The 26,416-nt window shown below is 33.6% G+C and overlaps 1 protein-coding gene across 2 annotated transcripts in view; it reads right to left on the minus strand.

Moving 5' to 3' along the window:
- WDR7 (WD repeat domain 7) overlaps window positions 1-26,416 on the minus strand; it is a 363,500-nt gene that overhangs the window by 215,500 nt on the left and 121,584 nt on the right. Inside the window, exons 17-19 of one of the 2 annotated variants that reach the window (XM_008569388.1) lie at window positions 25,763-25,861; window positions 23,170-23,288; window positions 20,950-21,073 (exon numbers count right to left, since the gene is read on the minus strand). In XM_008569388.1, coding sequence (XP_008567610.1) covers window positions 20,950-21,073; window positions 23,170-23,288; window positions 25,763-25,861 — 342 coding nt within the window. The remainder of the gene's footprint in view (window positions 1-20,949; window positions 21,074-23,169; window positions 23,289-25,762; window positions 25,862-26,416) is intronic. The other variant, XM_008569390.1, reaches the window with a different exon arrangement.

Here is a 26,416-nt window from a genome sequence, read left to right on the forward strand (position 1 = left end):
ACAAACTACTACAATATCAAAAAAAAAAAAAAAGAGTTTTAATATTGCCCTCTAAATACATCTCTTTTACATTAATTCCCTGGTACTTCTAAATACTATGATGATTTTCCAGCTGTTTAAATGTCTATGCTGGGCATTCCCAGAGTCTTGTACTATCTCTACCATAATTCTTACCATAATGCTTTATTGCTCATTTGGTTACCTGCCTACCTAATAGAATAAAAGCTCCATGAAGACAGGGACCAGGACTGTCTTGTGCATCATATATTGCCCTACAGCTGTTTGGCATTTAATAAATAGTTGCTGAATGAGCAAGGGAAAGAAAGAGGGAGGAAAGATTGAAAACATGCTATGATACACAGATTGATCAGAACACTTACTTGTTTCTCATCTTTTATTATTTACCAAAAGCAATTCTACGTGCAAATATAACGTGTTCATAAATAAAGTTTTAGCACAGTATGTTCCATGCATGAGATCTATTTTATATATTCTTAACAATCAAAAGGTCTGTAATACAAATTATACAAGGGTATGTCAAAAAGTTTGTGGAAAGCTAGAATCTCGTATAATGCATTTACTGAGGAATCTCTTAATGCAAAAGAAAATAAACTGAGTAATTTAACTTTATATAAATAACATCAAAAAATCCTGTTTCCTTACTTCTGTCAAACTCAGTCATCATGCAAGCATATGTACATAATCCCTTAGAGATGTAATTGAAGAAAAGACAACACATTTACCATATTTAATTACTCTGCCCAGGGTTTCTTAATTCATGACTACAGACATCTTGGTTTGGATAATTCTTTGTTGGCAGTGGCAAGAGCTGTCCTGTCTAGCAGTATCCCTGGCCTCTATCCACTAGATGCAAGGAGCACACTCTCCCCTAGTTGTGATAACCAAATACGTCTCCAAATATTGCCACATGTGGGATATGGGGATGGAAGGGTGTGCCAAATTACTCCTGTCTGTGAATAACTGCTCTAGTCTAATGAGTCTTAAAGCTCCAAGTAAACCCTCCAAGTCAGATGAAGTGGGCTCCACTTTATCCAAAGGGATCATATCAAACTCAACTCCCTCTGCCTCCACCCTATAACTTAAAAATGTGCTGTCTCACTGAAGCAGATAGACATGCTTTCTCCAGATAGTGATTATTATCTAGTTATTATGATTAAATTATCACAAAACTCAAGCAAAATCACTACGTCCTTTAAAAAGAAAATACTTTTAACCAATGAAATATTACTGTCTTTGGTACACTAATATATTATCAATCATCATAGAATAGGTTATACAAACATTTCCAAAATTAGTGTATATTTCCCTAGGTCATATATATAATAAAAGTGATGGTAGTGACAGAAAATGCTAGAAAAAAATAGAAAAAAGAACATTTATAGGTAAAGATGATAGGTTTGAAGTGCCTATAAACACTCAAGTGGAGATGGAGATAACTGAATTAAATGGGATCTCATTTCTTTTCATATCCAGCATCTAGAACAATGATATGCTCCAAATACATGTACAATACAATTTGATTAAGTGACTTAATGTTGCTTTTAGGTTTCACCTGGCATATTTTTCTGGTAGATCGACAAAAATTTATTCTGATGAGTTCACAAAATGGAGTTGTTTCTTTGGGAATGGGGAAGTCTATCATTCTAATGAAAGGATTTGGTACTACAAGAATGATCACCAATCTGATAAAAAAAATATGAAATCAGAACATCTTAAAGAACTCAGTCATTAGTGAGAATTAATTATTTCATCCCTTTCTCCTACATATCCTACTTATATCTTCCTTAGGACATTTATATATTTTTTTAAATTTTTATTGAATCATAATTGATTATACATATTTTGGGGGTTCAATGTTGACATATGTTGATTAAATCAATATTACTAGCATATATATTGTTACAAATTGTACTTATTCTTTATGCCCCTTATCCAATCTCTCCCCATTTCCCTCTCTCTCCCCAGTCCCTGCTCGAAATACCTTGGATTTCTTCTCTCCTTCTGAAAGTGATGACTACTGTGTTGATATGTTGCCTAGATGATCTGTCCAATGCTGAGAGGTGTGTTCAAGTCCCCTGATATTATCATAGAGCAGCTAGCTGCTTCTGTCACTCTGGAATGGAGTTTGTGGAGAGAGACATCATCTTCTTTTCTTGGGTCTCTGCTGGTGACTCTCCTTGTGTCAATGCACTCCAGTGGCTGGAGGACCATCTACACAGTGGCTGTGGTGTCTAGCTGCTTTTGTGGCAGCCATGATTATTGTGGGGGCCTTGGTGGGCCACCCACATGGAGTTGATGTTTTTGGCATGCTTCCTCACACTGGCATTGTGCTTGGTTGTGGGAGGGGGCTCCAGTCCCTGGCTCCATACATCAGGTCCCCAGGCAGCCCCTAAGGTGCTGGCAGTTTGCCTGGGCCAGAACTAATTTGTTGTCTTTTGCTTACTTCTAAAATGGGGGAACTTCCTGTGGGGACCAGTACTTGAGCTGCGAGGTTTACCTAAATTGCTGCTTTGCTGTTGATTCCCTAGTGAAGGCTTTTTGTGTAGCTTAGATTTTAATAGTTTACTTTATAGGTACTTCTGGCTCTCCAGAGACCTGGTACATCTGGGTTGTGTAGAAACTCTGATCTGGGCCTGAGTCTTTTCATCAAGTTGCACCCATGCAATTCTATATTCGTGACCAGTCTCCTCTGAGTGGTCCTTTGCTGATTGGGGGGCAGATCAGCTGTCCTTGCTGTGCCCCAGTGTTCCCCTGGTGGGCCCGTCTCCCCTACCACCCATGCTGCAAACACTTCCCACAGGACAGACCATGCTCCAGTCCCTTGCAATGACTCACCGGCCTCTGAGTGGCTTCTTTTTTTCAGTTGTTGTGGCTCCTCATTCCTATATGGGTCTATGGGAACCCTGTTAGTGGCCCTGCTGGTTTGGGGGGCCACCAAGGCCCTTTTCTCCCCTGCCGACTCCAAGCAACTTTATCTGAATGGCACAACTGGAGCTTTTGCTGGCTCCTGCCCCATGCACTCAGCAGTTCCAGCCTTAATGCAGCCGCAGCACAAAATGGTTGGAGTGGTTTTTTCTTTCTCTTATCATGGCTTCTCCAGCCTTCATGCACTCTGTAGGTCTCTCCTCCTCTTTCCCTAAGCTGTAGCAGCCCCAGCTTGGCTGTTGTTGCTTTTGCATATAGTTGTAAATTGATTCATGGGAGAGAGCAATGCTGGGGACCATCTATTCCGCCATCTTGACCGGACCCATATTTATATTTTAAAAACTGTGAGACTAATTAATCACTAATCAATCAGAGAACAAATCCCTAAATTTTCCATTTATCTCCAATAAACTACTAGAAGATAATTTTTTCCTTCTCCCTATAGGATTTCACTATTAAGGTTCCAGCAAGGGGAAGACTCTTTAGTCCTTAAGGTTGCAGTTCAATTTCCTTCCTCTTTCTTTAATTAAAAAACAAAAACACTTCAAAACTGCTTAAAGAACTATGGTAGAAAATTTTAAGATATTTGATATTTTTTATTTTTCCTTTTGCTTTTCCTTTTCATGAGTTTCCTTCTAGATCACTCGTTAGCATATTTTAATCTAATAAAAGTAAAGAAAATGTAAAAGAACCCATCACAGTGCATTCATTTAGTAGATATTAAAATTTTTCTCTTCTTTTGTATTATCTGACATAATTGCTGAGCTACTGCAAACTTGATGACAGAGGGCAATTAGATAATCATAAATCATTTTTAGTAGTAAAACACTATTAAGTTTTTTAGTGGAAATTCAACTTTTAGAAACTTCAGCATATTTCAAATAAAATCCAACCATAGTTATTAATTCAGAAAAGTTTATAAACCAGCTGAGACTTTGTTGAGTTTTCTAAAAAAGATAAGTTTAAAATCAGTAGTCTTGAACAAACATATAATTAGCAGATATATATCTCTGGTTCAAGGTACTCTATTTTTAAGTGAAAAATAACTAGATTAACTACCCCAGAGAGCACCTGAGTAGGGAGGTGAGTAGGTGGGTGCTGGTAGAGTAATAGAGAAATCTTCAAATGGAGATGGAGAAGAAAGATATCCACACAATGAAATTCTTAGTTGTCTGGGGAAGAGGCACTACTTCCAGCAGCACTGTGTGCATGTCTATGCTAGAAATTCCACCAACTGGGAGAACTATGGGTAATAAATTATAACTTTATATAAATTACATTGATACAAAATATAATCTGTATGATTCAGGTTATAAATATATTCAGTGAGTTAGCTAAATGTTACAGTTGTAATTTCAAACTAAAAACTTACTTTCAAAGTACAGATATTCATTAAATCAGCAGTGTTACATAATAAATCTTCATTATAGTCACAGTTCTTATTTAACACCATGTTGGAGGTATTAGCTAATACAATTGGATAAGAGAAAGGAGTGACAGGCACAGTAATTGAAAAAGAAGAGGAAAAAACTGTCCCTATTTGCAAACGATAATGATTATATGTACCTCAAAAGCACAAAAATAAAAAAAAATAAAAAATGTATATAAACAGTAAGAAAATTTTATAGTACTATCAGGTTATATAACTAACAAAAAGTCAATAGCATTCATGTATACAAACAAGAACCAGTTCAAAGGTATCATGGAAGAACAATAAAATAAACTACCTGAGCAACAATTTAACAAATGTCTAAAACTACATGAGAAAAAATTTCGAATCTCCTAAAAGACAAAAAAGATTTGAACAAATGAAAATTTATGCTCTCCTATTCTTGGATAGGAATCCAATGTTATAAAGATGTCAGTTTTCCAGAAGTTAGTTTATAAATTAAACAAAATCCCAATAAAAAATGCCATTACATTTCTTCCCTTCTAGAGCTAAACAAGATGATTATAAAGTTTATTTGGAAGAACAAACAAGCCACAATAGCAAGGAAAACTCTCAAAAAAGGGGTCTGGTGGAAAGAAGGGGCCACAACTACTAAATAATTAAAATATGAATTAGCTACAGAAGAATGGAGCAAAACAGAAAACCAAAAAACAGACACAACTACATATAGAAACTTAATGTTTAGTAAGTGCATTTGGGATAACCAGATAGCCATATAGGAAAAAATAATATCCATTCTTCATACCATTAACAGGACCAATTGCAATGGATATGTAAGGGGAAAAAACATAGAAATGATATAAGTATTAGAAGACTATATGGGGTAATCCTATAGCAAGAAAAACTCCCACAATTTTGACACAAAATCTTGAAATGATAAGAGAAAGGATCAATAGAATGGATTGTGAGGGATATACACTATAAGCAAAGTAAAAGGAAAAATGACAAACTGGAAAGTATTTGAACCATATATCACAGATAAAGGATTAATCAAACAATTCCATATAAAAGTGAGCCAGATATATAAATTGTTACTTAATAAGATATTCAAAAAACACTTGCTCATATGAAAAGATACTAAGCTAAGCTAAAATAAAAAAAAAAAAAGGACTGAGATTTCATTTATCCCTTATTACAATCAAAAAATTCCCAAAGCATGACAATTTGCTCCACTGGAAAGGATATAGAGAAACATGCCCTCACATACACTGCTGTTGAGAATGCAAAATAGTATAACCCCCATAGCAAAGAACTTGGCAATATCTAACGGTATTATACATACATTTATGCTTGAACTCAGCTATCCCACTTCTAGAAGTGTATCCAAGATACACTATCAAAAACTAAAAAGACATATGCACAGGTCTATTCACTGCAGCCCTATCCATAATAACGAGTACAAGAAACAACCCAAATGTTGATCAATAAAACATATCCACCAACAAAATGGAATACCACACAGCTATTTAAAAAGGAGAGATGGGAAAGGAGAGGGATAAGAAATGCCTCTAGGATACGATCTCCAGGTCATGTTAAGTGAAAAAATCTAGGTGAAGATATGCATTAGGATGCTACTATTTATCTAAGGAAAGAAGATGTATAAATAAATATATGAATTTGCTATGTTAAAAGGGAGTGGGAGTGGAAGAAATGACAGGCTTTTAAACAAATGCTGCTTGGAAAACAGGGTGAGACCCACATGCAAAAGAATTAAGTTGGACCCTGAACTTATATCATATATAAAAATTAACTCAAAATGATTCAAAGTCCTAAATGTTAAGACCTAAAACTACAACACTATTAGACAATTTCTCAGATATGACACTGTAAGTAAAAATAGGCATATTAAACTATAACAAAATTAAAAACTTCTGTGCAAAAAACACAATCAACAGAATGAAAATATAAAATGGAATAAATATTTACAAATCATATATCTGATAAGAGGTTAATACACAGAATACATGAAATATTCCTACATGGAACAACAAAAAAATGAAGTGATTAAAAAAATGGACAACAGACTTAAATAGACATTTCTCCAAAGAAAATATACAAATGGACAAGAAGTATATGAAAAGATGCTCAACACCACTAGTAACCAGGGAAATGCAAGTCAAAACCACAACGAGATACCACTTCACATCCATTAAGATGGCTGCTATCAATAAAACAGAAAAGAAGTGTTGTTTAGGATACAGAAAAATTCAAACTTTTGTGCACTATTGATAAGAATGTGAAATGGTGCAGCTGCTATGGGAAACAGTATGGTAACTCCTCAAAAACTAAAAACAGAATTACAATATGATCCAGTAATAACACTTCTGCATATATATTTAAAAGAATTGAAAATAAGATATATTGACATATTTGTACACCAAAGTTCACGGCAGCAATATTCACAATAGCCAAAAGGTGGAAGCAAACCAAATGTTCACTGATGGATGAATGGATAAACAAAATGTGGTGTATACAAACTTACAAAGGAAACTTAAAAATTTAAAAAGAAGGAAATTCTGACACATGCTACAACCTGAATGAAACTGGAGGACATTACGCTAAGTGAAAGAAGCCAGTTACAAAAAGACAAATACTATGTGATTTCATTTACATGATGTATCAAGAGTAGTCAAATTCATAGAAACAGAAAGTAGAATGGTGACTGTAAAGGACTGGGGGAAAGGATGAGTAGGGGACAAGGACCTGTTGAATATGTATAGTTTCAATTTCTTTAGTGAATACACTTAACACTACTGAACTGTACACTTAAAAATGGTTAAAATGATAACTTTTATGCTATGTGTATTTTATCACAATTAAAAGTTTTTTAAAAGGGGGTGGGTCAGGAGAATAACCCTCAAACTAAAAAGAAATGACTATAACAAGAGAAAGGAAATATAGTAAAGGGCACAGGAATGAGAGAAGCAAAACTTCGCTAAATATAATTTGTTGCTTGACTTTAGAATTAAGTAAATGTTTTACATAACTTCAAAAAAGTAAATTTTAAAAAGGGCGATCAAGAAAGTGAAGCAAAATGAAACAAATGAACCTAAATGTGTATCAAGTTGGTGGTATAATCACACAGAGAGAAACTATTCGCAGTAACTTCTAAGCACAGTAATTTAACTGTTCATCTCTAGTGGATTATACCCTAAGAAGGAAAAGAACTGAAAACAAACAAAAAACTAATACAAACAAACAAGAACGCCCACACAACATTTTTGGTAATCGTATTGTCTGTGGTAGTGCTGATGGTATTCTGAACTGTTGTTTGTGTGTAGTGGGAGAACGCAGATGAGTAATTACACAGATGTCATTTAGAACCAAGATGATAAGAGTGGGACAAAGCAGACAGAGATGCAACTTAATGAAAATAAGTAAAAATTCTGTAGTGTTAAACCTTATGGGAAGTATCATTATAACCCAAAGCACTGTGTATACCCTAAGACCCAAATGAAAGTGTGTATGCATGTGTCCACCAAAAAGGCCAGTAATAGTGAACAACCAAAGAGCAAGGAGCATATTTAGCACTCAATTTGTTAATCTTAAAATACCATTTCCCTCTAAAAAGATCAAGGTTCCTACAGGAGCTGATTCAGTTCTAAGCTAGGAAATGCACAAGGTGAGCACAGAATATCCTGTCATCAGGTAATCTATAAAAGACTATTAGGTCTTATCAAAATAATTTGGGAGTCCACTAAAGAGTCTCTCACTGGTCAAAGATGGGAAAATTTGAACAATAATAAGAATTACTACGATTAACCAAAGCCTAAATATATTTCAATCCATGAATTCATATTAGTAAATAAATAAATAAATGGGGTTTTTCCCCCCCTTAAATCACCTCTTTGTTCATTTCCTCCTAAAGTATACCTCAGAGAATAAAATAGTTGATGAGGATAAGACTCTCCTTAGGGAAGTACTCTAGCTAACAAATGAAGAAGGCATGTTAGAATTTAGAATATCAGGATTTGCCATTCTAATGAAAAGAAATGCAAAGGTCATCATGGTACAAATTTCCTGATTTATTCTACAAATAAATCACAAGAAAATGGAGGGGGTAAGGGGCTAGAGACAACTAGATGATTGATTGATTGATTGGAATCCTACAGATTAAAAGAAATGTAGGAGACATATCAACCAACTGCAATATGTAGACTTTTATTTGAATCCTAAATTGAATAAACAAACTGCAAAAAAAAAATTATGAGACTTATTGGGGAAATATAAATACTGAGTTTTTAAATAAAATTATGAAATTAGTTTTAATTTTCTGGCATTCTAATGGTATTGTAAGTGTGTGTGTGTGTGTGTGTGTGTGTGTGTGTGTTTTAAAGAGTCTGTGTACTTTAAGATACAAACATATTTCTCGATAAGGTGATACAGTGTTTGAGAATTCCTTCAAAATAATAAGGGACAGAAGAAAAAATAAGATTGCCAGCAAGTTAATAACTGTTGAAGCAAGGCAATAGGTACATGGAAGTTGACCACATTACTCTACTTTTGTATATGTTTGAAACAATCCATGATAAAAAGTTTTAAAAATTAGGGCCGAGCACGTGGCACACTCGGGAGAGTGCGGCGCTGGGAGCACAGCAGTGCTCCCGCTGTGAGTTCGGATCCTATATGGGGATGACCGGTGCACTCACAGCGCTCACTGGCTGAGCGCGGTGCGGCCAGTCTCAAAAAAGGACAAAAAAAAAAAAAAAAGTTTTAAAAATTGAATAGGAAAACACTGTATCTTTTATCCAAAACCAGTCTATAAAGTTACATTTGGCATTCAAACAGATCATTTAACAAACCATCCAACTCCTATGCAGCAACTCCAAGAGAAATAAAAAGAGATTTACTGATTAGTAGTAAAGGTTAATACAATTCCTTTGAAATGATTCCTGCTTGACGTGTTTCCTCCCTAAATCCCTATCTCTCTACCAATCACTACTAAAAATGTTTGGCACATAATTAATAGAAAGAAAAGAGGTTAGCCTGCTTTTTAAAGTAGCATTTAAATGTGCTTTGACCAAAGGGAAAAAAAAAATGGTAATTTACCGACATTATCCTACTTGTGTGTTTGTATGATAAATGTCAAGAATGAATGTTTCTGCTATTCACCATGATCATCCCATACAGGGCACAGGGCATGTGCAGCCAAAATAAAAAGAGGAAGCAAGTATGTGCACAATTAATTACATAAGGATTCTTCAACCAAAAATATAATCTAAAATAAAATCTCCCGCACATACTTTAAATATTTAGTGCAAAAGAAAAATAATCAAAACTCAAGTAGTAGGTTTTTCATAAGGTATACAAACTGATTTAATGATTCCATGTGGAGTAGTACGTCACAAAAACTTTACTGCACTTACTATGCCTTGGGGAAAAGAAAAAGGATATCTAAATCAACAGATTTAACTTCATCCAATGATGATTCATTAAGTCAAATAAGCAAAACATGATTATTATAGAGATTTGTCAAGTGGATGCTGGCTATTAGAAGATAGTTGAATATATATAAATCTATACTTATATTATACAATTATAGTTATATAAGAACGAATAAGTTCTATAACCAGATAGCTGACCAATTCTTGTCAGACAGGTTAGCACATCTTAAATCAAAATAATGATTATGGTATATTCAAAATTGTTTCTGAGCTTCCAGGAAACAATGATTTCAGACCATACAGTATGTTTAAAGCCACATACTGGGCTGGCACTCTGATAGGTGCAGCCTATTATGAAGCTCTATATGGAGCAGTCATTTTCTGGAGAAGTAGCAAGAATGTATTTCCCGAGTTGCCATACATTAGCCTAAGAGTTATAGAAAAACCAAAAGTTGTCCTGCACAATAACAAATTTTAGTAAATTCCCTGTATATAACGGAAAGTTTATATTGACTATTTGCTAATCTGCCCTGTATCATATCATGTATGTGTGCACATCCATGTGTGCACGTGTGTAATATAGAAAATCATTTGTTAGAGCAAGAGGGTATTTAGGAAGCAGATAATTAAGTAGTTTTCAATTGTGCTAGACAGAATCCCAGAAGACAAAAGAAGAGCATGAAGGTTTCAATGCAAAAGAAATGACATATTTTTCACTGAAAAAAAAAAAAAAAAGATTTAAACTGCCTAAAGAAACTATTTCATTTATTTATTTTTTATCTATTTTACATACTGAGATTCAGGTTAAAATTTTACAGATAAGTTTACTACCTAAAATGTTTGAAAAACATGGATTTGGTCTTTCCCCTCCTTTTACACAGCAGAAACTGTGATATAGACAGGTTAGTGCAGAAACCTAAGTGATTTCTCTGGGGTTACAGATACATGAATGGTGATGAGGACAGGGTACCAGATCTTCTGATGCCCTTCTTTCCTTGGACTTCCCAACCAATAATCCAGTTCAGTAAATTAGTCACTTACACATATTAGAAAAATCCTTTGAAAAACCAGTATTTTTTCCTCTAATTATTGCCATCTGATTTGGAAACTATGATATGAAAAAAATACAGACACTTGATGGAGAGGGAGTAAGGTTTGGGAGAATCTCCTTTTCAAACTCATCCCTCCTGCCTCTCACCTTTTCTTTTGAGAACTACCATGCTGGAGTCCCTTCTACACAAGAGTGGGTGGTGATATAATGGAACAGAAAGGGCTTCTGGCCCCAATTACCCATCTACTTCTATATGGGAAAAGTTTGCGATGGTCTCCGAATCCCAATCACACCTTAAAAATAGGTGACATCTGAGATTATCTGATCACTTTAAACCCTAAGTAATTATTTTATGAAAAGTACCACGACTCTTTAGATTGAGAGTACAAATGCTCAATCCTCCGCCCATAACCCAGAATTCATTCATTTCTAGTTTAGTTTCTCTGACCTAGATATTATTTGCTTTGAAGACTGATCCTTGCTTAAGGAGAAAAAGACAAATGAATAAAAATCAAAACAAAACCTGAGTAAGTCACCCAGTAGCAAAGAGTAAATGAAAAAACCTTCTTCATTTACTCCATGCCTAAAATATAACAATATCTCAAAAATAAGCTAACCTATATCTTTGTAACCACAAGCTATGCCATAATTTGTCTAGAGTTTAATTGTTAGAAGAATATAATTTAATCATATGTTTTAAAATCAGCAGGATTATCTATATATTAAAAACCATCCCTTCTCTTCCATTTGCATTCCCCCAAACTGGAAGTTCTTTAGTTCAAGTACTCATATTTCAAATATAAGACTCGTCATCTCTTCCTAGTAAAATGTAAAGTCTTTTCATAAGGATTACAAAAAAAGAACTGTAATTATAGCACTGACATTGACTGTAGAAACAATTTTTTAGAACAACAAGCAATAAAATAGGTGGTTGTGGTCATTTTCATCTTTAAATCAAGCAAGAAAAATCTTTTCAAGTGATGGGTAAGTTTTATAGAATGCAGAAAATTTGTACAGAAAAAAATTACAAAAATACTAAGTACTGTCACAGATGACTGGATTGGCATTTAATGGGCTGAAAGAAACCAGATCAATCTCAATCTTGCTGGGGTCAATTCGGGTGCTCAGACAAATAAAACAAATTTTTTTCTTTATGTTTCTATATTAGAGGTGCTAAAATATTAACCAAGTCTGCAAATGTCATGAACAATAAAACCATTTATAAATACTAAAACACATTTAAAATACATATTTGTATCAAAATCTGCTTAATAAAAACAGATAGCAGATGTAATAAATCATTAGGACAATATCACTAAGGAAAATAAATTATAAAATACCATAACTTCCAAAAAATAAGCAGGGAGAGAGAGAGAGAATGAATCAGGAAAAGATGTTTAGGTATAATTTAATCAGTTTAATTCCAGAATTTATAAACACCATGAGAACAAAATCTATCACTAGCTATTATACTAAAAATATTACAGGTAAAATAGGTTCAAATAATTTTCCTGCAATAACTTTAAATTACTGTTTTCTTTCCAAATCTTCAGAAGAAGGTTACAAACAACAATATTAAAACAATACAAATACATATAATATCAAATCATCATAAAGAGATAAAAAAAATTAAAAATACAGTATAAAATTATAAATGTTTCTTAATCCAATCAAAATTGGATTTGTGCACACATATTCACTAAGAGTTAAAACATCACAAGATTATCAACTCAGCTTTTTGCTCTGTAAAAACAAATCGCACAGGACTCAGTATCTATACTGGAATAATCTGTACTAGAATTTTAAAAAATTGTATTTAAAAGCTTACTAGACACTTATTCTATTACAAAGACATGTTCCGGTATTCATGTGCAGTGTTTTGTAAAGTACTTTATTTCCATTAGCATTATAAATTTTTGTACTTCGGCAAATCAGCAAGAGAATAATGGCACAAATCAATATCATACTCTTCATGGCAACTAATATTAGGTCATTTATTATAGCAAAGGCCACTAGAACCTCAGCTAAAGGTGTATCAGGCATTTCCATTTGAACACCATTTTTTTTAAAAGAATGAGTCACACGTTGAATGAGTATTTTTCTTTTATAAAATAGACTTCATAGGCTTAAGTACCTTCGACTTCTTAAAGCAGATGGTTAAGTGTACAAACACCTCAAAGAAAGTCAGTTATGCCTCCTAGGGGCTTTGTCACCAACTACAACTCCAGGAGAGGTAACAAATTTCTGCACTGAAGGAATGGAGATAGAGAAAGACTTGTGAAAGAAAAAAAGGGAGAATGAGGAAATAACTAAAATTACTTCAAACCCTTTCAGCCCCAGCAGCTTTGCCACAGGGGTCAGATAATTACCAATGTCCCCTAAGCAGAAAGAGATGAAGAGAACAGGTGAGGAGTCCCACATTAGATGGAATCTCCACATTTTCTCACCACTATATAAGGAACAAGTGATTGAATTTTCTTATGCTTCACTAAACTATCATGGGGCTCCTATTGATAACCCGAAAGCAGACTGTTGCCTCTATTGTTAGAGTGTGTCTTCTACGGAATAGTTCCCTGGCAGCGTGAAGTTACTTAATCCTGTGGAGTTCCTGACCTACAGCACCACTTAAAAACAGAGAGTTTTATTACTTAGCAGTTTAAGTAACCATTCCATCCAATAATGCTTTCATTTTTAATTTGTCACTTTACTACTCTAACTTCCAATACTTACTAAAGACATAAGGAAAATCACAAGAATATTAAATACTATCTCAAAGAACTCAAGTCATATGGAACAAATTTTCCTTTAAATAATACTGACCGATTAAGAAGAAATTTCGTTGTTATTCCATTAGGTTAGTGGCCAAATATAGATAAGTAAAACGAATGCTGTTAAATACAAGATCAATCTAGAGCGCTTAAAGTTAAGCTCAATAGCTCTGACACTCTGGAAGAAAAAAGGGGAAGAAATCCCTTGGGTCCCAATGAAACAATGCAAACAGATTCAATGCAGATACAGTGTGCTTTGCATAATATAGTCTGTCTTAAGACAAATCCCTTCTGCCTCACAATATTAAAATTTACACAGAATTAGTTTTTATTTGTATTACTCAGTTATAATTTAATACTTTCCTTTTCTAGTCACAATGCACAATCATTTCCAATTAGCTTTGTGCATACTATAAGACAACTATTACAGGTATTTCTGAGGAAACCTCATCCTTTAATTTCAGTGGGTTAACAAAACAGGCATTACAAAAGGGCTATTTTAGAATTCTAAACTGTTCATGAGCAACCAAATGATTTTCCCTTTCCTTATCCAAATTTAATTAGAATATACTTGCTCAAAGAGAAAGAGATACCCAGAATGCCACAAAAGACCTAAGAAAGTAATCAAGTATACAGAAAGTGAGGAGCATAAAGTGCTTACACTAAAAAGTAGGTATTTTTTCATCAGAGAACCCTTATTCTTAGCCAATTTACTCTTACTTGTATTTAACTCAAATAAGCTTGGGTACCTGACTCCCACACTCTAATTTTGCTGGAAACAGCAAATTAGAAATCAGGGCGGAAGCTACTAGGGGTTAAACAAAACAGCCCAACAGCAATAAAAATTAGTAACAGTTACTAGATAATAAAAAGAGGAGAAAGGAAAATTATAAAAAGTACAACATGAAATGCAAGAGGCATATCAACCTGAGAAATTTTTCATTCAAATAAAGAGATACACTCTCTTCATTAAGTAAGTGGTGGTTATTTTACAGCACAGGCCACAATAACAATTCTGGTTACTGAGAAGAAGTTTAAAAAGCCAGAGACTTTTTGAAATATTTTAACAAAAAGCAAATAAACTTTTAAAAATATTCTGAATATCTACTGATTTTAAACCCTCAGTTATCCAGAAAACCATTCCTGAAAAATGACTCAGAGTTCCAAATAACTGAGGCATATACAAAAAAAAAGAAAGGAAGGAAGGAACACAGTGTAGTTTAAGGCCCTTGGTTGGGAGAAGGGAGACTCATTTAAGTCATATTTATCAAACACCCATTTTATCCGTTCTCCCATCCTCTTCCCACCAACAAATCCTAAAAATATCTACCTACCAAAGAATACAATAATATTTAAATTATTTTTACCAGCCACAAAACATTTTTCCACTACCTCTATAATATACAGTTCCCTCTTACCTTTTTGTATATTGTTGGTCCATCCACATTTGTGCTCAGAATGACCACTATTTTATAATCATCAGAAAAGTGACTTCAATTCCAGGTTAAAATAAGTACTACAGTGTGGCTTGTTGAAAGTCAAACCCAAAACATTTACTAGGAGTGTCTTTCATTGAACAAAGAAATCCTATTCAGTTTCCAAAGGGGATAAAAAGACGAGCCTAACCCTGGTAACCTTAACACAAAAGGAAGCTAAAAAGGCAGGGACTCAATAAGAACAAAGGATTGTGCTTTCTGATGACATCAATACATATTAAAGACGATGTGTTACACATCCTTCTATCAATATCTGGGATGATAAATTTGCAAATTAATACTACTTTGGCCATAACTGCAAAAAATTACAACAGCACCCTCTTTAGAAGAGATTTTGATTTATATAATGGTAGTGACTTTTATGTATTTAATGTTCCTGAAACTAAAAGAGAAGATGAGCCATTGTGAGCAAGCAGAATACAATGTATGAGAAATAATTACACTTGTGACCTTATGCCCTATAAGGTCACTCTGCATCGCAGGCCAAAGGAAATCAGGAACCATCAGCATTTACTTTGTGGTAGTCACTGACTGGAATGAAGGGCAAGTGTGGCTATATTTCATAAACTAGCAGGTGTTTGACCTCATAAAAAAGTCAATTATCAAAATGCTACATGTAGAATGTCACAAATAAGAAATATATAAACTTGGGTTCTGCAAAACATCATCACTCCAAAATAAGTCTCAGACAACTCATAACATTTATCTTCATCCAAATTATAATACAACAGTTTTTCACAAAATAACATTAAACCTTATTTAGTATGAATAATCAATAGAATTTTCTAAAGTGTTTTGGAACATAAAAGTGACCATATATACATGCTAATGCGTGGTAACTCAAAAAAGATTTACAATATTTATATAAGTCAGTATTACAAGAATGTATGCAGTATTTTTAATTTGAGTCCTGTTACCATTATACTAGGAATCACAATGCGCTTATCCTCAAATTTTCTATCAGAAATTAGGCATTGGAAGTTTACATACTCATAACATTTGTAAAGGATAAATAATGTTTCCTGACTGGTTCAAGGATACCTGAAGCAAAATTCTCACATCACTCAATTAGGACTTCATTCTTATGAAAATCTGTGAGCGGCTTTTAGTTAAGACTGACTATTGCCCGTTCTTCTTTCCCAGTGATCTCCATTCTACTGCCAGAATCCCTGGTCAGTACAAATTAAAGAGAATTCTGAGGCAGCAGCAATAAGGAGAACAAAACTATAGAAACCAGTAAGGAAAGGAAAACGGTCACCCAGCCAGCATTTACTACTTGTACTATGTGCTGTGCTAGATGCTTTACAAAACATTTCTCATTTAATACTCTCAAGAGTCCTGAGGAAAGTAACCGATTCTGGCCCATTGCTTTTCTTAGGTTCTCAGACAAACCTGCAAAAGGCTTTTTATTGCATAATGCACCTAAAAAAAAATACAGAAGATCCTCGTCAATATGACCAGTTGACTTGTCATCTTAGTTTCAGTTCAATCACTTACTGACTGAGAACTCAGAGAAAATTACTACCCACTTTAAACCTGATTCCAGATCTCTAAGATGAAGGGCTAGTACAGTCCATCAGCCCAGTATGACATTCTGCTCTTCATGTAAGAGCATTTTTTGAGTTCCAGACAAATATCTAATAACAGAACTTTTAGACAAAGCTCTGTCACAAGTTAGGAGCTGCCAATATTGCTTAGGCAATTACCACGTATTTTTAAATGCTGAGAATGATTAAATTAAAGGAAAATATCTGATGAATGGTGCACTTTCCAGATATATTGTTTAATATTTTGTCTACTTTAATGATTAAGAAGATTCCTATGCTAGAAATTGGTTTTAAGTTTCTAAAACAATGTCTTATGATGTAACTTGCTATAATGTTCAAACATTAATGACAATGGTTGAGGCAATTTCACCACAAGCACGTGGATGACAGGTGTGAGCTGTCCACCAGCTGGCTCCATAACCTTTTGATCCTTTTGGACAGCAAATCTCTTCAACAGCCCTATGTGGTCATTCCTCATTTGCTGTATGATTTCTTCTCCTTTTATATGTTCAGAATCCCTACTCCTTTAGCTGATACCCTTTTATTAAAATACAGGGCTCCCGTAAAGCAAACTAAAACTAATTTTGCACTCAGTCAATGCAAAAGTTCCAGAATAGATTAACAGATTATATCAAGAGCTGTTAGAGTGTGATGTTTCAGTTACATGTAGAATGCATGTTTGTTTATTCTTTTGCTAAAAAAAAATTACAATAAGTGACAAGATTAAAATTTTAAGTAAGCCAGAATTCAGCCAATTTATGAAGTATTCCAGGATACTAAATTAAATAATAAAGAACTTAAGTAAATAGAGTTAAATTTGACCAAAGAACAACCTACTTTGTGCTTATTTAAACAATGATGAGAACCATCAAAGAGTAAGTTTTTAAGTTATTTTTCTTCTTCATTTTCTTATTAATCAATATGGCTGGAAAGAACACTGTCTGAAAGCAGTATTAGTTAAGCCAAATATCTACTCATTCTTCCAGCTCCACCCCCATTTTAAGATCTAAGGAGCAAGCAGGATAGAATAAATAGTGGTTAAGAGAATGAATTTTGGAGTCTGACAGTTGTTTACTAACTGGGGGATCTTCAGAAAGTGTTTAAATCTCTCTTGGCCTCAATTAACTTATCTGAAACAAAATAAAAGGAGCATGAAGGTAGTGACAATAGTACCTACTTTACAAGAATACTGTAATGGTTGAATGAAATTAACAGACCAAGTACTTTGCAAAAGCATGACACAGATAAAGTGTCTATAATGGCAGGTATTATCATTATTTTACTTAATAGTTTATTCCTTCTGGACCCACTAACAAACCTCTTGCCTAGGAACATATGCATTTCTATCATTTCTTCAGGGAGTAATCTGTGGCTATACTCAAATTAGCTATAGTATAGCTGTTCATATAGTTACAATATCAATCTGTGGCTATACTCAAATCAGTGTCATTTCCAGCCACACAATGTTTAACGACAAGAAAATGCAGCAGAAAAATATCTATTAGAAACTTACTCTTGATGGTTCTCATTATTGTTTAAATAAGCATAAACTAGGTTGTTCTTCAGTCCAATTTATTATGACTTTACTTTGTGGCTAACTCTCTTCATTCCAGGAAAAGAAAATGGCATCCTCTGCAATTGCTAATGGCACCTCTCTTCCCTAACTGTCAAGAATACAACACTGTACTGATATTTGGTGTTTTTCTTAAACCTTTATATGCAATCAGTAATCAAGGCTTAAAAATTATCTTTTATTCTACTCCATCTATATTTAGATCTGGGTCTCATATGCCCTTCTGTAATAGTCTCACAGCTACTTATTCTATTTTAATCTATTTCCCCATTTACACTAGTGCATTTTAAATAAAGATGTCTTGAAAATGTTTCTTGATATTTCAATAGTAGCCTTCTCCTTTTAAAAGAATCTCTAGTGACTTGCTATTATCAAGTTTCACCTTCAACCAACTCTACAGTACTATATTCAAAGTTTGTCCTTAACTGTGGGGATCTTTTATTCAATAAGGTTTATAATAAGCTGATCATCTAACTCTGTTTTCTGTAATATTATGAAACTAATGCCCACAAACTACAAAGAACACTGTTCCAGACTATTTATTCAAATACATAAAAATAGACTGTTTTCATCCAAATCTTATTTTTTGACATTTTCTTTTATATCCTAGAAATTTATTTTAAAACCTATACATATTTTTAAAAGAATTTTAAGCCTAATACCTTACAAAAAGTTCATATGTCTAGAGATCCTGGTGGTTTAACTTAATTTCCTTTTATTAAAATGGAAAAATTTCCAGTAAGCAAATGAAAACCAATTCACTCAGTAAATAATTTATTACGCCAAAAGACAAGAATTTTAATTGGAGTAGTCAATGTGTGATGTGTTGATTATATGTGAAATATATATTTGCATTTTTATAGATTATAAAGTACAGTCATACACTGCATAACAATGAGTCAGTCAATGACAGAATGCATATATGACAGTGATACCATAACATTAAAATACCACATTTTTACTGTACCTTTTCTTTCTTTTTTTTTTGTCCTTTTTGAGACCGGCCGCACCGCACTCAGCCAGTGAGCGCTGTGGGCGCACCGGTCATCCCTATATAGGATCCGAACATTTTTACTGTACCTTTTCTTTCTTTTTTTTTTGTCCTTTTTGAGACCGGCCGCACCGCACTCAGCCAGTGAGCGCTGTGAGCGCACCGGTCATCCCTATATAGGATCCGAACCCTGCGGCGGGAGCGCTGCTGCACTCCCAGCGCCGTACTCTCCCAAGTGCGCCACGGGCTCAGCCCTTTACTGTACCTTTTCTATGTTTAGATATGTTTAGATACACAAATGCTTACCATTCTGTTCTGAGGTGTCTTCAAAAAGTTCGTGGAAAAATTCATATGATTTTTTCATTCAATTTTTCCATGAATGTTTTGAAGTGTTCTCACACAGTAACCTACGTTATTCGGTACAGTAACATGCCATACAGGTTTGTAGTCTGGAAGTAATAAGGTATACCATAAAGCCTAGGTGTGCAGTGGGCTGGACCACATAGGTTTGTGTAAGTGCACTCTATGCTGTTCACACAATGATGAAATCGCCTAATGACACATTTCTCAGAATGTATCCCGATTATTAAGCAGCACATAACTATTTACTTATTTACAAATATATAGTGTTTACAATGGGCGAGGTACTATTCTATGCACTTCACAAAGATTAACTCATTCCATAATCATAATCACCCTATAAAGTCCTGCTATCATCTTCATTTTATCTGTGACAAAACTGAGGCTAAGAAAGCTTACATGCCCACGGTCACTAATTAAGCATCCACTATAGTCACTGCTGGCAAACATCTGGTAGAGTCAGACCAGTTATAACGGTTATGACCCTTTCTGAATTTTGTTTTCATTTTCCTTCTTGTACAATCATGTACTATCTCAACATGTGTAATGAGTATTTCAAAAATAACTGGTATTGGAAAAAGTCATCTAAAATGAATCCACCAAAAACCCAGGCCAAATTTTCACAGTAAAAAGTTTTAAAAAGTTTCACTGAGACTTTATCTTTAAAAATTGACTACATTGTATATTGATAAATTAAAGTAAAAATAAAAAATAAAAAATAATTCACATCTATTTAAACAGTAAAAAAAATAAAAAATAAAAATTGAAACTAATTTTTCTAATAATCAATCCAACTTGGCTGGAATTTTAATTCTAAATGTGTTTTTTAGAAGAATAGAAAATGAATCAAATGAACTGGGGATCACCATACTTTTTCTGAGAAGAAAAAAATTATGATAGCATAATATAACTTTTCTCCAACGCACATTTGACTTAGCAGCAAAATTAGAAAGATTTTATTTTGCAAAAAGTATTCAGAAACTTCAACAATATTCCCAAACCACTGAAATTATACTCTTTTGAAATACCCACAAGTTAAAACCCTTGCTAATTTTCCCTTTTTCAATAATATACTAGTCACGCAGATACAGATGCTAGTGTTAAGTGGGGCAGCATTTTTGATTGGGAATTAATTTTATAAGGAGTCAGTTCATTAGTGAATATTTTGATATTAGATAACTTTTGCTTTTTTTTTTTTTTTCACATCTAACTCCAAACTGTAGAGATTCAGAAAATAAAACAGAATTTGAGAATTCCTTCTCTTCACATTAAGGTAAATGACTAACTTTTGTTGATAGGTAGTAGCATGCATATCTGTGAATTTTGAGTACTTTTTCTACATATGCCTGCAAAGCTTCATAGAAAAAACATGAGAACTCTTACGTGATATGACATGGTCCATGTACTGAGGTAAGTAAGGAGCCCAGGCATCGATGGTTTCCTTCCGTCCCGCCTGCTCAATTCTTCTTAGTTCTGCAAGAAGCAGGGCCTGCGCGGCTTCTCTTACCTAAAATCACAGATCAAATGTAAAAAAATAAAGATCAGTTGGTGAGGTGAGTGTTTATAAAGTTCATAATGAAATAAAGCTGAAAAACTCCATATTTCTTTACATGAGAAAATTTACGAACCAAATAATGATGTACTTAAAGTGGAATAAATTGTATGCTAGCAAACTGGATTGCTAGCAATCTCACTGAAAAATATTTTAAGATTAATTGATAGAAAATTTTGAACATATATTTTGAACATTTAATCAGCTTTGGGTTTAAAACTTCATCTCCCAAAGCATTCTTGCACTTTAATGTAGCATTTTCAATTTTAAAATTTCCATACAGATATTATTGTTAAAAGTCAGTTAGAACTATTAAATGTGTTTTCTCTTTTAGACTGAAAAAATTTAACCATATCCAATGAATTTCTTTATAGTATATATGCTAAGTAGGCACTGTTTACATGAACAAATCATGATCATGTAAATCCATGATTCATGTATACCTAAGACAGGCTTAAACAATTTGTTTTTGACAAATAGGCAATGTATTCCCATGTAACAGCATAATCTCTTTTAGTTCTATGGAGGAAATCATTTCCCAAAATTATATCCATTTTTCTCCTAATGTGGAATATAACTTTTTTTTTTTTTTCCCTTTTTGTCTTTTTTGGTGACCGGCAACGGATCGCAACCCTCAGTGTCGCGCCCGTACCGGACCGGGACCAGCAACGGGATCGCAACCCTCGGTGTTGCTCCCGCACCTCGCTCAGCCAGTGAGCGGCCGGTCTGTATGTGGGATCCGAACCCTCGGCGGGAGCGCCGCCACGCTCCCAAGCGGCGCACTGTAGCAGTGCGCCACCGGGCCGACCCCTGGAATATAACTTTTATTTTGTAGTTTTAGTTTAGTTTAGTTTTATTTTGGCAAAAGTGCCACTGCCATGAGGTCAAACAAGCTAGTCAATTATTAAGTGATGTACCGATTTATTAATGATTTATAATTGAAAAGATAACTCAACAGCACTAAAAATTCAAGTAAAAAAGTTATTTTTAAGTATAATTGACTTTTGAAGTGAATTCAAATAGTATTCAATGTAAACACATGAAAATTTTAGTATGCTGTAATCCCACTTGGAGTTGAGGGAAGGGAGGCAAGGAAAGGAGTAATTTTGTTATTTTTATTTGGGAAATTAAAAATCTTGAATGATACAAACTGCAATGGTTAGGTCAAATGCTGTAACAAGGAAAATCTCCATAAAACATTTCCAAGTCCCTAGTGATATTATATTCCCGGTAATATTTAATACAGGATAAGTCCATTAACACAAAATAATGGCTACCATTTATTGAGCTCCTACCATGTGTCAGACTCTGTACTTACTGTTTTACTCACATTATCTTATTTGAACCTAATAGCAATCCCATGAGAATATACTGTTATTCCCCACTTTACAAATGAGCTTCAGATAGGTTAAGTAAATTGCCCAGGGTCACAGAGTTAATAATTGGTAGGACTGATATTTAAACACAGGTCTCTTCTAATTCCAAAGACATTCTCATTTTACTAAACACATCCCCACTTTACAAATGAGCTTCAGATAGGTTAAGTAAATTGCCCAGGGTCACAGAGTTAATAATTGGTGGGACTGATATTTAAACACAGGTCTCTTCTAATTCCAAAGACATTCTCATTTTACTAAACACAGCATCTTCCATTGGACTATGGCTATTCACTTAGAATTTGATTGATTGATGTGATTATAATGAGTGTTTCATTTGGGGGGAGGTGGGTACATGTATTTGTTTGTGCATGTGTGTGTATGATCTGTATAGAACCCAATACTTAAGAAACAGTTCTATAAAGTAGATGAAACTTTTTATCAAATAGTCAGTGGATTAAAAAAAAAAAGAAAATGAATAAACAAGCTCGAACATTACTTGTTAGTATATAAACTGAAAAAGAAAAACATGGAAATAATGGACCACATTTTCTACAATATAATGAACAGGTGATCAGATAAATTATATAAACATTAACTACTTTTCTTTCAAATTTACCTTTGACCACGACTTTTTAATATTTTTATTTTTTATCCCCATCACCTCAACATTACCTCCAAGCATCGATCTTGCCATCTTCGAGCCAGCATCTCTAGAAGTGGAGGCCTAAATTTATCCAGTCCCAGCAGGTCTGGCAGCATAACACAATGCATAGCAGCTAACTGACTCCATCCTGTTAAAATGTAATGTATTACAACATATTACAAATAATTTAAACATTTTGGCATTCCCTAAGTCAAGTTTCTCTTTATGTAAGTAGACAGAAAATAAATGAAAGGCAGATTCACTGTTACGTTGTAAATGATTTCAGCTTAATGTTAGACATTTTATACAAAGAATTATATCAAACGTATTTCAGCCCCAAATCACAAGAATTCTCAACATCTTAAGACAAACAATAATAAATTTCCACATAAAGTATATCCAAATTCACAAGGAAAACACATTTCTAAACAGCCTCTTTAAGATAAAACATATATTAAGGGATGGGAAAGTATAGAAAGAAACATACTAGAGCTATAGATCTGAAACCACTATCAGTTAAAAGGGCATTCACACAGATATCCAAAGATTGGTTCATGTCACTTAAGGCACGGCCATCTGTGTGTTGCCATTGTGTCAGCCAAAAGAGATGTCTTTCCATCTCTGTCAGAGGGTCTTTAGTTAAGGTACTTACAGATCCCTTTTCTTACCAAATGAATTGGATATTTAAGCAAATCATAACTGAAATAAGTAACATAACACTAATTTTGAGAAGGAAAAAAATGAACTCAGATATTCCACAAAATAAAAAACCTGACAATACAAAATTTATAAAATCTTAAACATTATAAACTATGAGAATAAAAGAATCTTTTTCAAAATTCTAATTCACAAAACAAAACTTGATTATATGAAAAAGATAAACACTGTATGCCTCTGCAATATTTATAAGTACTGTACTAGTATACAGACATTGTCAAATAATCATTTCAGCAGTGTCCGAAAAATGTGTATACTGTAAATGCCTCATTCTTCCCAAATTATGTATAAGGCCTCTATTAATTCATAATAATCACCCTTGCCTTCTGGCAATAACAATTAAAGACAAATAATCAAGAATGGATGCAAAAAGAAGTCTAATACCGTGTCATAAGGTGAGTTATCTGTGAATATAGAATTTTAGAAAATCAATGTTTTGAAATAATCCAATCTGTAGTCTTCTAAAATAACAACAAAAACCCTACCATAAAATTAAAATTGATCATTGGGATTATTAAAAAGAAAAAGAGAGTGAATGAGAGAGAGAAACAGGCAAGCCACCTATCTAAAGATTCATCCTTTCAGTGAGGAAATCTTCATCAACTGATAATAAATAATTACATTAATTAAGATGATGACACATTTTAGATTAATTTGTTTACAAAAGATGGATGTATGCATGTCTGTGTGCATGTCTGTGTGTGTGTGCATCTACATATATATAAATTACTACCTAGTAATTTCTTAAAGGACTTTAATGTTTCATAGAAATATGAAGTATATTTATAAGCTAAATTTTAATATGATGATAAGTCTCACCAAAGTCTGAAGTCTAACAGTTTATCTTAGAATTAACAAATGACTATCTTTCATAATAGCTTAACCAATATGATGTTATTTTTGCTAAAATCTAGTCTTAACATACAAACTCGACTACAGTTCTATGACAGAAAAAACAAACAAAAAATTAAGTTACACTTTTAAGTTTCATGTCTTCTTTCCAAAAGAGTGTACTTTACAGAAGTGCAACATTCCTTCCATTTGATGGACTTGTAATATTTCTTTTTAGTGAATAGTCAGAGACATTCTGAGTTACATTGTGGATTTTATAAATTTTCTCCCTTTTTATATTATACAGACCGGTAAAGACTGAGACCACAACAAAGACAGTGGCTATATCTCAGAGCTCACAAGTCTCACTAAGCTTTCAGGCAGTATAAATAATCCCAGATGAGTATTGGGGAATAAAGGTTTGTAAATCCCATTCACATTTTCAGAGCTCCAAAAATACTTTCCACTTGTGCAACTCCACAGAGATAATATGGCAGCCCAACTAAATCTTAAAAATTGAAATTATGAAATTTGCCTCAGCCTGAAACAGAAATAGAAAGGAAGATAAACAGCTGAATTCCTCTCAGTCTATAGTCACTGGCATCAATTATCAATCTGAAGACTTTTCAAATGAGAATATAAATTAAGAGACTCCCTCATATCCCTCTCTAACCAGGGCACACAGTTGTGTAAAAACAGTAAAGTGTGTCTGTCTCAGAGTAATAATACATATAAAATAAATTCATGAGCTCTAATGACAGACATCACATGGCAAACATCATTATGAAAACCAATCTATCTTTTAACACCAACTTCACCTCAAAGATTAGCATCTTTGTACTTCTTTAACAGCATTCTAGATTATAATATATATAGTTTATACTAGTCAGAAGTAACATTACATTTTTATACCTGGCTCTTGTCATTGACATTAGCAAATAAAGTTATAAAAAGGAAACTTCAAAATCTTACACATAAAAAAGCAGATGAATGTACAAATCAGATCAAAAGAACATGTCTATTAGAATAAAGCACAGATTGAAAGAAAGTTGTTAGGAAGTTGAGAGAGAATACCTTCATTTACTAAGAAACAGGTATGTAAAGCAGGAGTAGAAGCAGAGTCAGAGCCAGAGTGATCAGCATCAGACCGAGCGGAAACGACAGGTGCAGCAGCTTGCAGAGGAAAATAGAAGAAATAAAGAGGAGAGAATTGAGGTACAGCAGTTTCTGAAAAAAAGCTCAGTATTAGTAAAGAATGAAAAACAAAGTTGGCAAAATATAGTGAACATGGAACTGAAAAATGATGTTTTAATCAAAGGGCATGATCATTAAAGATTACAGCAGGTAAATGATATATTTTACTGAACAACAATCACAATGTAGTTCAAATTCCTGTTAAAGTCAAAATCTATTTAATATTATAGGTGAATGATGTGTTCACTAATGCAAAACAGCTCTAAAACAGCTAAGGCTATAATGAAAAAAATGACAGCATATTAAAAATTAGCAAGAATGTAATTCAATTTTTAAAATGTATCACATAATGAAAAATTATGCTGGTCTTCATATTACCAATTACATTTTTCTAACAATTTATTCTCTAGCATTACGTGTAAGTTACTTTTAAATATCTCAGACCAATATTTACTGAGGTCATTTCAATTTTCCAACTTACTTTTTAGAAACCCAATTTAAAATATACCAACTTGTAAAAAACATACATGGTAT

This window comes from Galeopterus variegatus, unplaced genomic scaffold, assembly GCF_000696425.1.
Source record: "Galeopterus variegatus unplaced genomic scaffold, G_variegatus-3.0.2 Scaffold489, whole genome shotgun sequence".
In the NCBI taxonomy this organism is placed as follows: domain Eukaryota; kingdom Metazoa; phylum Chordata; class Mammalia; order Dermoptera; family Cynocephalidae; genus Galeopterus; species Galeopterus variegatus.